Raw genomic sequence first — 12,894 nt, forward strand, 5'->3', positions numbered from 1 at the left:
TCTGTTCATTCTGAAACTCACTTGTGGTCTCACCATTGCAATCTGAGCTGATAGAAAAACTAATTGTAAACTGGATAATATTTAACACAACTGTCTTCTAGTGGATGTAGGTTAAAGTATCGGTTCAGAAATTAATAAATTAAACTAGGTCACGGCTTTTAAAAAACTAAGGCATTTCTGATCACTATTCCGTTTTATATGCACTGCTACCTAAAAATATTTAAAGCCACAGATGTGAGACAAGCACGTGCCTTTGTTGCAGTGTCTGGTACCCATTCCACTTCCACAGGAACTCAGTCTGAAAAACGTTTTCATTTTTTCTCAGTGAATAGCAAATTAGGCTGCGAATGCATTTGCATATAACTCAGTCAATCCCAGCTTTCTCGATTATTGTGAAAATCGATTTTTTATTTGCCTTTTTTTTTTTTAACCAAGTGTTATTTTTAATTTCTGGTTTAAGTAGCAAAGTGATAGCATTCTTGTATTACATAGATTTATTTTTTCTGTTTGTGATTCAGCTTTGCAAGTGGATTTTAGGTATGGTTGCATCGATTTGTTCAGTGTGTCAAGTCAAAATCTTTACTGATTGTCCACGACATCAGTTCCATGAACAATATCATATAACACGAAAGCGGTGGTTACAGTAATATCGGCTGTAGTGGATAAGCAGTGCTAGCAGTAAATGCCATCCTTTACAAAAGGAAAACATACCACCTTGTGTTAAAGTAAGCTCCTTGTGGGTGCAATGGGTAATAATTGTATTATACCAGTAATAATTGATTATCCTATCACAATACCCAATTTAGGAAAAAATATGATGGAATTTATTACTTAAAATAAGGGGCGCTCTAGGCTGCACTTAGAATGACCACCAACAATTTAATGTATTGCTTTCTGGTGTTTCTTAGATTTCCACAAGTAATGAGGCAGGTGCATTTCGTCCCTTAGAAACTCTCTACCAGCTCCTGAACTTAAAATATATTTTTGGATGAGTAGCATATTTTACCACTTGACTTGCTGATAAATTGTATTCCTACTCAGAAGCTGCTTCATGCACAGGGATATATTTCACCAGATACATTTTGTATTACCTGACAATATTTAGCCTCATCACATTAGCGTAGCTAGTGTGTCATGGGCCCTAGTGCAAGGAAGGAGACGAGCCCTTGACTCTAATTTGTAAATGCACCAATAATCAAGGTTCATTGGGCTCTTCCGGCCTCTGGGCCCTAATGACACTGGGCTTGCTACACTGATGGAAGCTACACCCCTGCATCAGCAGTAATTCCATAACATTGATTGAAAAGCAAAATGGCATTATCACTTTTCTTTCAGCCTGGTCGATCGGTAATTATGACAGTAGGACATGTTGCATTGTACCCTGCTAAACCTTTTAGAATTGCCTTTTCCTAAACTCTGTAAGTGATGTTTATAATGTATACAAACATTGGGCTGTGACAGCTGACGTTAAGGTATCCTTCCCCTATAAACTATCAGGACGCACTAATTTGGTCCGGACTTACAGTTGTTCCTAAAAAAAGGAGTTGTTTGAAGTTTAAAAGAGAGTGGCATAAAATTCTTACCATGCGAAGTGCACATCCCAGATTTTGTTGCGATCACTGCTTTGTTAATTATAGTACTTATAATAAACATATAACTTGTACCTTTTCAAATAAAAACAATGCCCTTGAGTTGAATAGTCCACAGTGCAGACCATTATGTTTTTTAAACCCATAAAATATGTATAGGTACTGAACAGTAATCTACTTCTTGTATTCTTTTTTTTAAAGGTTATTGAATGCATCACCCAAGGACGTGTCTTGGAAAGACCCAGAGTCTCTCCCAAAGAAGTCTACGACATTATGTTGGGATGTTGGCAAAGAGAACCCCAGCAACGGCTTAACATCAAGGATATCTACAAGATACTTCACGCCCTGGGCAAGGCCTCACCAATCTACCTGGACATACTTGGCTAACAGTGGCCATTTTACAAACACTGCTGCCCAAATGTCCTTCTTTCTCCTCTCTCATTTCCTCTTGTCCCACTCCTAGAAAATGTCTTCATATAAAGAGAAATTCAAGTGCCTGCTACACATAACACAAAAAAAAACCTGTAATGGAAATTAGGCTTTTTATATCTTTCCCGCCAATACAATATATACAAATTAAACTAATGTAACAAAAATCAAAGGAGATTGGAAACCCCACGTGAATTCTTGCACACAAGCAGAGGTTGATCTCAGAAAATTATGGCCACATTTATTCTTGTTCTGATTAAATGCAAAAGGATCAAGACTTTGTACGGAATCTGCAACAACGACATCCAAAGTGGAGAGTGTGACATCCTTATGTTGGGTTCCCCTACGTGCATTGCCCCTTTCTGAAGAATGAGCTCTGCGATGGAACAAATAGCCAGAAATGTCTACAAAAAGTCCAATGGGGATCAGCCAAATCTTAACGGAGTCATATCTCCTATATAACCATGGCGGGTTGGTTTGATTAACTTCAGTTTGCACTGAAGTTTGAGATTTGCTTAATGTCAGTTTTCTGGGGTATGGAAAACTGAAAAAAACAATTTTTCATTTAGCCATTTACATGAAAAATGGACATTTACCTGCAATTCAGATTCAAACTTTCAGGACAATTTTATAATTTGCTAATTGTTAAAATGTACAGAATCTATGCTTTATGAAAAGGTAAATGGCACCTACGGGTAAAAAAAAAAATGATATTGTTTGAGTTAACTCGAGTTCTTACTTTTTACAAAACTTACAATGCAGATGTGCAAATTAGTGTCAGGAAACATAACATTGTGGCATTCGTCGTCTTACATCCATCCAGCATAATAATGTGGTTCACAAATGTGTTTCAGGAGCCACTGTGCTCACACAAGTTCCTAAGTTTCTGTAGATCACTCCTCGTTGTCATCCATTGTCAGCACATCTTTTGCCATTGCTGACTATGTGAAATCTGTTAGTGGAAGGTTGCCCTCTGCTTCTGTGAAGACAAAGCAGTCATGCTTATTGAACGTCTTTGTAGGGGTCTCAGGCCATGTTTCTATTGGGCAAATCAAAGGAAGGGAAGAAGCCATTACAAAAGGGGAGGTTTTAATTTAGAAAATAAATACATGGAACGATCACTAATGGTGACAAGGAAAATAAAGAAGACAACAGAGTCCAGGAGTAAAATTGCATTTCCAAAGGTTGCTAAAGTGAACAGGTCCTTTCTAAAATGTTAAAAAAGAATTTGCTGAAAATACTGCCTGCAATTGCCTTTTCGTACAATTACCATTTAGGTATTATCATGCGTTGTGGGACACTACAGAGGTACAAAACGTGTCTGTTCTCTGCGAGCTCCTCTTGGGACATAAACATTCACAAGTTGAGTTTTCATTTGAGATGATCTTGTTGTGCTCTTATCATATAATGGGTGCGCCCTCTGGCTTCCCCTTTCTCCCCTCTTTGGAACAACATGTCTTAAATTGGAGAATGTGGCATAAAGTAAAACTTTGTGAGATCCCTGATGGCTGGCCTTTTGTCAGAACCGGCGCTGGACTGCATGGAAAATATCAACCATCCTTACATTGCAGATATTTATCGTTTGAGACATCGCAAGCCTTTAAACCTAAAAGAAAGAAGTTCTGGTATACGAGAGTGCGTTTTCACTGTGAGTCAGATCAACAAATAACCACAAGGCCTTTTTATCCTAAGGAAAAGCTGGCCCTGTCTGTCGATGGAATGGAAGGATGAGAAGAGCTTCTGCATTTTCCACACGCATGCATTTACAAAGTAAAAAAGAAAGATGACTGAACTAGGAATTTGGAAAAGTCTCCCTTTCATCTGTAGAGAATGACAGTGGCATGGCAAGCACGGTGAACAATGGCCGCGGCTACTGGAGTCACAGCATAAAGGCAGCCATCAGAAGAAATCTGTACCAATGAGAGAACACTGTGTAAGAAAAGAAAGATCTGTTTTCTCGCTGCACAATTGTTGTGGAAAGTGGAAAAGAACAGCTAACTGCCACGTTTTGATTCTAGACAGGGGGAAAATTGAGGTTCTAGTTTAGTTTCCCTTAAACGAGGATTTTGAGTCCCTCTGTAGGTAGAAGGGATGACTATAAACTGTTTACTTCTTGCTTACCAGTGTTGATATTTCAGTACTTAAGGACAAAATGAATGTCAAAATGGCATTTTACATTTGGGGAGACGGAGAGGGATGCAAGTAATCGTCCTCCATGTGATGTACCATACTGATGCAGTAATACAATCATAAACCCTTTGATGAAAAATTGTATAGCTATAAAGACAAGGTCAGAATGGGCTTCTCTTGCCCTTTATTCGGGAAATTGAGCAAAGCTATGAACTTTAATACCTTGAAGGCTAACAGTAAGGTGGAAATCTGAACCAAAAGACCAACACTAAATGGAGATTTAAAACCTGGAGCAGAAATCAGTGTTGTGACCCTTTATGTTGCCTGTATTATTCTCGGACCTTAGGTATTACACTGAAAAAATAAACGCCAGTATTTAAACTCAGTGCAGTGTGGTGTTAAGATCAGGAGTTCTGGGGCTCTTTTGACTGGAACTAAGCTGTTGACAGATAGATTACATTACACTCTCATAGCACTTCATACTCTATCAATGTTGTTTATAAACCACCGCATAGAAGTAAACTAATAAAAAGATAAATGAAAACAAAATTTCCCTCTATTTCACTCTTCTTTCCTTTCCACTTTCTTGTGCACAGGTTTTCCAGATAAGAAATGTTTCAGAAGTATTAACATTTTTATTTTAGGGTATTTGAAGTGAAAGCGCATGATATTCTCCAGTCATTGAACTATGGTTTCCTAAGAACTTTGCAATTTCACCACATTTAAATGCCCCTTCCTTTTCCAGTTCCTTAAATATATTTAGGCCCTCATTACAAGATTGGCGGCAAATGTCGCCTACCGCCACGGCGACGGCCACCAACATACCGTCACCATGGCTACCGACTGTCCATGGCATTATGACCATAGCCGGAATTCTGCCAGAAGGCTGGTGGAATTCCGGCAACGGTCATGGCGGCGGACGGTGGTTAGGTGGCGCTGCTACCAGCAGCAGCGAGATGTCCTATCTTCTGTCGGAGGACCCCCTGCAAGCAGGTAAGTCAGGTTCTCCGACAGGAGAGGGGGGTGTTGTGTGCGTGTGTGGGGGAATGTGTGACTATGTGTGCATGTGTGTGTAATGTGTGTGTGTGTGTGTGTGTATGTGCACGTTGTCATGTGAGTGCGTGTGTGCCTGGATGTATGTTCATGAGTGTTGCTGTGAGTGTGTATGAATGTATGAATGCGTGGGTGAATGTGTGTATGGGTGTGTATGTATGTGCATGTATGTGTGTATATGTTGGGGGTCAGGAAGGGGTGGGGAAGGGTGGCGGAGAACTCTGGAGAGTGGGGGGGGCGGGGGAGACACCTATCAGTGCCAGTTCCCTGGCATTGATAGTGCCTACCGCCATGGTTTCCATGGCGGTACCGAAACCACGGAAACCATGGCGGTGGGCGGGGGTCAAAATGCCATGGGCAGACTAGTGACAGCTGCCGGCCTGGAGACTGAGGTCTCCAGCCCGGTGGTCCTTACTGCAGTGGCGGTCGGTGTGTTAACTTCCCAAACTGCCAATGTCATAGTAGAGGAGATAGGTACCGCCAGCCTGTTGGCGGGTTTACCTCCGCTATTGCACCGACCGCCGGTGTCGTAATTACCCCCTTAGTGTGGTAATGCAATCAATCTTTCTTGCTCTTCCCCATGTATGTACATCTATTCCATAAGCAAATGCTTTAGCTTTAGAAATCAATTTGTGCAATAGATTGAAAAACAATGTTTTTCCTTTAACATTGTATGATGTTAAATTTCGTCGAAACAGGTCACATAGTAAATGATGCCCTAGCACACAAACTTTAAGAAATATTCTAAAAAATGTTCACATTTAGGATGCTTTCAACCTCTTTACATTACTAATGATCGGAGATGTGCATAAAACCGTGGAGCAAGGAAGGACACCCACACTCCACCATTTCGTTAGTCCTTCGGACATTAAAAACATTACATTGTCCCTATGTTTACCCTTCTTTTCTGCAATCTTAAGGTACTTCATTAAATCTCCGTAAATTATTCCTCACTACAATTTTTATTCAAAGCTTTTCTATACATTCACATCACATTTCAATCACATATATTGTAGGTTGTTTTGCAAGAGAGTGGCATTTGATTCTGACTTTCGTGGCACAATCTCATTACATGAGCATTACGCAGATTGGAACTGAAATATTACTAAACAAACTATGCTGTCCCCAGTTAAGGCACATTAGGACTGTACTGGGGACAGAAGGAACTGACAGATGGCCTTGTGGTTTAAAAATCCCAGTCCATCTCTCAGTATAAAGTGACAGACAAGAGGTTAAGGAGGGTACAGGAATCCCAGCGCAGGTGGGTGCAGTGTGAGACTGAGGGCCGCTTTGCCTCTCCTGAACTGCACTATTGTGTGCCACTTGCTATATAGAGCGCTTTCAGTGTTTTCCCTCACTCTGGCATCATCAGTATATTGTAGGTGTAGGGACAAAGTTGTATCCTCGTTTACACGGGGACTCTCCCACACGAAAATGAAGAAATGCATGCACAGATGCAAAATGTATGCACTGACATGCTTGGTAAGTACAGAAAAGCAGTACAAAAAAAGTGTAATGGGATACCAACACGTGTTTTATGCAACACACGATTTTGGACCTTTAAAGTATGCAAGGAGTCTGCTCATTACATATTGTGTATATATAGATTGAGTTTTTATTATCTAAAAAATATTCCATACATAAAAGTGCATGCTACAGTGAGAATCTAAGACATAGTCACACACTAGAATTGTCTAGGGTTTTTTACGGAGCTAATGCTACAGTGCCTGCACGAACAATTACAAAATGTGGAACAAAGCATAGGCCCTCATTCTGACCTTGGCGGGCGGCGGAGGCCGCCCGCCAAAGTCCCGCCGTCAGGTTACCGTTCCGCGGTCGAAAGACCGCGGCGGTAATTCTGACTTTCCCGCTGGGCTGGCGGGCGGTCTCCTTCAGACCGCCAGCCAGCCCAGCGGGAAAGAGGCTTCCACGATGAAGCCGGCTCGGAATCGAGCCGGCGGAGTGGAAGCTGTGCGACGGGTGCAGTTGCACCCGTCGCGTATTTCACTGTCTGCGCAGCAGACAGTGAAATACATTTAGGGGCCCTCTTACGGGGGCCCCTGCAATGCCCATGCCAGTGGCATGGGCACTGCAGGGGCCCCCAGGGGCCCCGCGACCCCCCCTACCGCCATCCGGATCTCGGCGGTCCGACCGCCGGGATCTGGATGGCGGTAGGGGGGGTCAGAATCCCCGCGGCGGTGCAGCAAGCTGCGCCGCCGCGGAGGATTCAATGGGGCCGCGGTACACTGGCGGGACCCCGCCAGTGGTGCCGGTCCGACCGCGGCTTTACCGCCGCGGTCGGAATCCCCATTGAAGCACCGCCGGCTTGTCGGCGGTGCTCCCGCGGTCCTCCGCCCTGGCGGTCAAAGACCGCCAGGGTCAGAATGAGGGCCATAGTCTTTTGTAGTGTGTGTTAACAATAGTCCACATATTATGAAAACACTTACTTTACAGATGTTGAAAGCTTTTTTTTATTTAAACTATTGCTCTTGATTTTGTGACCACATTGATGTCTGGATCCTTATCAGTCCGTCATGTGACAACACTAATAAGAATATGTATAGTTGTACTGACAATTTTGACATTTCATTTTCATATTTCATCAGCCTAATTTAAATCTGAAAATATTTCATAGCATCTTTACACAGCTATAACCTCTTCAGCTATTGATGTTTCTGCCTTCATTTAAGTAATCAAGTAATTTGACTTTAAAGGAAGAAATGGATAAGACATCAACTTTTTCCCGGAAGACAAGAGCTGATGTGTTATTCTGTTAATTTTGAAACTCACTTTAATAAAGGCTCTATCACATGCGATACTGATTTGCAGGAGTGGGGTGATAGCTCATTGTACTCCAGGGTGCAGAGTAAAATGGAACCTGAGCTAGTTGACTGTTGTACCAATAGAGGAACCTCATAATGGTATTTGCACTTCGTGACAGATCTTGGTCATTATGGTGCGTTTATGCACCCCATCAGACAGATACCTATATATGGAAGGAAAACAGATGATGTTATGTTTGTGACCTGGCAAAGGCATTGAGTTAACCACATTTTCAAGCAGGAGACTCACTATACAAGTGTGTTCCCTTGAAAGAGACCGCAATGAAATTAATGTAACTGTAGTAATGGGTCAATGGAAACCAGTATTTTGTACTCCTAAAAGGTCCTTCTGTGATGGTGGGTACAGCACTAACTAGCAGGTAGACCTCCACTACACGCAATGACCTCATACCACATTTAGGGCCTCATTTACAAGGCCATTGTGCCACTGGAGCATCACTTTTAGCAATGCTCGTGTGGTGCAATGTCTTCAGCCATATTTAAAAGGTTGTGTTTAGTCACTTTTTGTGGCTTATTGCCACCTTGTAATACGGCCCCTTCTCATGCATCACATAGTGTGGAAAGGGCCTGCAATGGATGTTGCTGTGGACATTTCACTGCAACTCCAATTGCATTTTGATGCTGCCCCAGATTTATTAGGAATCGTAAATCTGAGGCAGCACCAAAAACTAACACCACCCATGCCACAATAAGGAGAAATACTTATTTCTTCCCACTTTTGCTTTTTCTATGTGTGCTGCATTCTGCATAATGGAGCAAGGGTTCCTCTGTTGGTGCTAGGCAGCTAGATTTAGTGCCAGCATTAGGGGAAAGACAGGGAAGTGCTGTATGTTTGTAGATATGGCACATCCCTGCATTTCTGAAGTGACGCAGTGCAACGCTGCCAATTTTGGTGCAATGCCATGCTGCCCCACTTCCTCATAAATGAGGCACTTAATTTATTAGGACTCATTCATGTAAGGGACTGTGATTGTGCAGAGAGAACTAATGATGCACCAATAGAAAGGATGGTTTCATGATATCTGTAGAAACTAACAAGAAATAAATTATTGTATGACAGCAAACAAGAGACAAAAAACAACTTAAAATAGCACACTTGAATGCCTGATTCACAATGATTGAAGGATGTATAAGTGTGACCTACTCCAGTACTCTGGGCTACTTTTAAAGATATTGAGTTGTAAATAACAAGTAAGTCAAATAAAAATCTTCATGAATCGGACACAGTGTCATTGCACTCCTTCCTACTAGTGGTAGTCTGTAATTATAGGCTAAATATGTACTCATAAAGGTTGCTGAAAATAAGAAAACATTTGGCCTTACTTTATTGACTGACTACATATTACATTGGTGTAGGAGGCTGTCCTGGTTTGTAGTGGGTACCAAAGGTACTTACACTTCATACCAGATCCAGTTATCCCTTATTGGTGAAATGTAGTCAGTGTCTAGAAGCCAGGCTGTCTAGAGGTAGCTGTGGGCAGAGCAGCCAAGGCTGAACTAAGAGACATGCAAAGCTCTTGCAATGCCACTCTAGTAACACAGTACTCACACACATGAAACACAATACTCAGTGTTATAAAAATAAAGGTACTTTATTTTAGTGACACAATGCCAAAAATACCTCAGAAACTATACTCCCTTAAGAGGTAAGTATTATACACAATATATACACTACTAGCCAAAAACAGGTAAGTACATTATCAGAAAACAGTGCAAATAGTGAAACACAATGGGGGTCATTCTGACCCTGGCGGCCGGTGGCCGCCAGGGCCACCGACCACGGGAGCACCGCCAACAGGCTGGCGGTGCTCCCACGAGCATTCTGACCGCGGCGGTTCAGCCGCGGTCAGAAGCGGAAAGTTGGCGGTCTCCCGCCGACTTTCCGCTGCTCGGGGGAATCCTCCATGGCTGCGGGGATTCTGACACCCCCTACCGCCATCCTGTTCCTGGCGGGTCTCCCGCCAGGAACAGGATGGCGGTAGGGGGTGCCGCGGGGCCCCTGGGGGCCCCTGCAGTGCCCATGCCCAGGGCATGGGCACTGCAGGGGCCCCCGTAAGAGGGCCCCGCAAAGTATTTCAGTGTCTGCCATGCAGACACTGAAATACGCGACGGGTGCAAACTGCACCCGTCGCACCCCTGCAACTACGCCGGCTCAATTCTGAGCCAGCGTCCTCGTTGCAGGGGCATTTCCTCTGGGCCGGCGGGCGCTCTTTTGGAGAGCGCCCGCCGGCCCAGAAGAAATGTTAGAATGGCCGCCGCGGTCTTGTGACCGCGGTGCGGTCATTTGGCGGCGGAACCTTGGCGGACGGCCTCCGCCGTCCGCCAAGGTTAAAATCAGGCCCAATATGTCACAATGGGCCTAAGGGAAAGACAAACCATATACTAAAATAGTGGAATGTGAAAGTCGGTTTCCCACCTAAGCAAGTGTAGTGTGTAAAGGGATGCTGGGAGTGTAAGAAAACACCAAAGGTAAGTAAAAGACCCCACCCCAAAGCCCAAGAAAACACACAAGAAGTTGTGATAGAAATTTATGCAAGAACCAGAAGAGACTGAAAGACAACAACAATGGATTCCTGGACCTGAAGTCCTGTGGAAGAAGGGGACAAAGTCCAAGAAGCACCGAAGAATCCAGGGAGAACAGAAGCCCCTCCTAACCCAGATGAAGGTGCAAAAGAAGAACCACCGGTGAGAAGACAAAGTCAGTTTTGCACCAAAGAAGACAGAGGTGGTTTCCTGGTTGGTGCAGAAGATGTCCCACGCCGGATGGGTGAATGCAGTCTGGTTTACGTAATTCGAGTCCACAAACAAGCCTTGGCACATGCAAAGCTTGCTGTTAGCAGAAAATGGCAGTGCCTGAGACCAGGAGGGACCTGGTGGCCTCTACCCAGAAGGGTGAGGCAGAGGGGGCTCTCAGCAACTCAGAACACCCTCAGAAGACCACTCAGCGCACACAGGAGTCCCATAGCACAGGGACAAAGAAGGTGCAAATGAAGGCCCATGCAGCACAACACAAAGGAATCCCACACGGCTGGACAACCACTCAGGAAGCTGTGAGTCACAGGATGGAGTACTGGGGACCTAAGCTGTGCTGTGCATGAAGAACTACTTGGACGGTCGCACACAAGCCTTGGCAACTGCAAGTCATGCGGTGCACAGGCGTACTGTCTTGTGTGGGGAGGCAGGCTCTCACCTCCACCAAAGTTGGATAGCTGGACTTTGGGACTGTTGGGGTCACTTTAGTCCACCACCCTTGTTGCTGGTTTCATGCTCATCATCTGGAGAGGGGACCCACACCACCGGTCGTACATGCAGAGAGGTGCCTGATAAAGCAGGGAAGTGACTCTGTCACTCCACTGTAGGTTCCTTCGGTTCTTCTGGTGCATGCTGAGCTGAAGTTGCAATGTTGCAGAAGTTGTCTTTGCTTATTTGTTGCAGTTTTGTACAGTTCCTGGGGTGGTCAGCTGCTGTTTTGTCGATAGAAGATGAAGTAAAGGATGCAGAGGATTTCTACTGGAGTCTTGAAATCAAAATCTGAAGAAACACCCAGAGGAGAGACCCTAAATTGCCCTGATAGGGGGATTGGTCACCTAACCAGGTAAGCATCTATCAGGAGGGGTCTCTGACATCGCCTGCTGGCACTGGCCACTCAGATGTGCCCAGAGTGCCCCACCACCTTGGAATCCAAGATGGCAAAACCCAGGGACACTCTGGAGGAGCTCTGGGCGCCACTCCTGTGGTGGTGATGGACTGGAGAGTGGTCACTCCCCTTTCCTTTGTCCAGTTTCGCACCGGAGCAGGGACTTGGTGGCACCTAAACAATTGTAGAATGGATTGTGCAAGGATGGCACCATCTGTGCCCTTCAAAGGATTTCGAGAGGCTCTGGGAGGCAACCCCTCCCATTCTGGTAACACCTATTTCCAAAGGGAGATGGTGTAACACCCCTCTCCCAAAGTAGATCCATTGTTCTGCCTTCCTGGGCTTGAGCTGCTCAAGCAACAGGAGGGCAGAAACCTGTCTATGAGGTGGCAGCAGCTGGTGGCTGCCTGGAAAACCTCAGAAGGTTGGTATGGTGGTACTGGGGGTCCACTGTGGAGCCACCAGAGTTCATGGGATTGTGCAGCCAATACTGGAATCAGTATTAGGGTTTCAAGTCCCAGTTGTTAGACACCTTACATGGCCATATTCGGGGTTATCATTGTGAAGCTGGACATAGGTATTGACCTATGTCCAGTGCATGCTTAAAATGGGATCCCCGCACTCAGGATCTCTGGGAAAATGGGCCTGGATGATGTGGGGGGACCTCTACTAGTGCAGGGGTGCCCTCACACACAAATACTTTGCACCCAGCTCTCAGGGTCTGAAGGCCTGACATATAGGCGACTTATAAGTGACCTGTTGCAGTGAAAATGGCTGTGAAATAGTGCATGAACTATTTCACACAGGTTGCAATGGCAGTTCAGTAGAAGCCTTTGCATGGGCTCCCTATGGGTGGCAAAAGAAATGTTGCAGCCCTTAGGGATCCTCTGGAACCCCAATGCACTGGGTACCTAGGTTCTATGTACTAGGGACTTATAAGGGAGGACCAGTATGCCAATTTGGAGTGAAATAGTGGGTTACCCGTATGTATGGACAAATTTGGAACCAGAGAGAGCATGCGCACTGGGGTCCTGGTTAGCATACTGATAAAAACAGTGAAACATACTGACAAGTAGGCCACAAACCATAAGCACTAAGGTCCCGGATAGCAGGATCTGAGTGGCAGAGTCAAATACACTGAAAACAGGCCAAAAATTGGGGTAACCATGCTAGAAAGAGGCTATTTTCTCACACAACCCCCCCCAAATGAAGG

The 12,894-nt window shown here is 44.6% G+C and overlaps 1 protein-coding gene across 5 annotated transcripts in view; it reads left to right on the forward strand.

The window, feature by feature from the left end:
- Positions 1–4,697, forward strand: part of NTRK3 (neurotrophic receptor tyrosine kinase 3) — a 1,498,428-nt gene extending 1,493,731 nt beyond the window's left edge. For all 5 annotated transcript variants that reach the window (XM_069222726.1, XM_069222728.1, XM_069222729.1 and 2 more), the window contains one exon: positions 1,791–4,697. In XM_069222726.1, the coding sequence (XP_069078827.1) occupies positions 1,791–1,976 (186 nt within the window). In that variant the 3' untranslated portion in view covers positions 1,977–4,697. The remainder of the gene's footprint in view (positions 1–1,790) is intronic.
- Positions 4,698–12,894: the final 8,197 nt, after the last annotated feature.

The sequence above is a fragment of the Pleurodeles waltl genome, chromosome 3_1 (genome assembly GCF_031143425.1).
Source record: "Pleurodeles waltl isolate 20211129_DDA chromosome 3_1, aPleWal1.hap1.20221129, whole genome shotgun sequence".
Taxonomy (NCBI): domain Eukaryota; kingdom Metazoa; phylum Chordata; class Amphibia; order Caudata; family Salamandridae; genus Pleurodeles; species Pleurodeles waltl.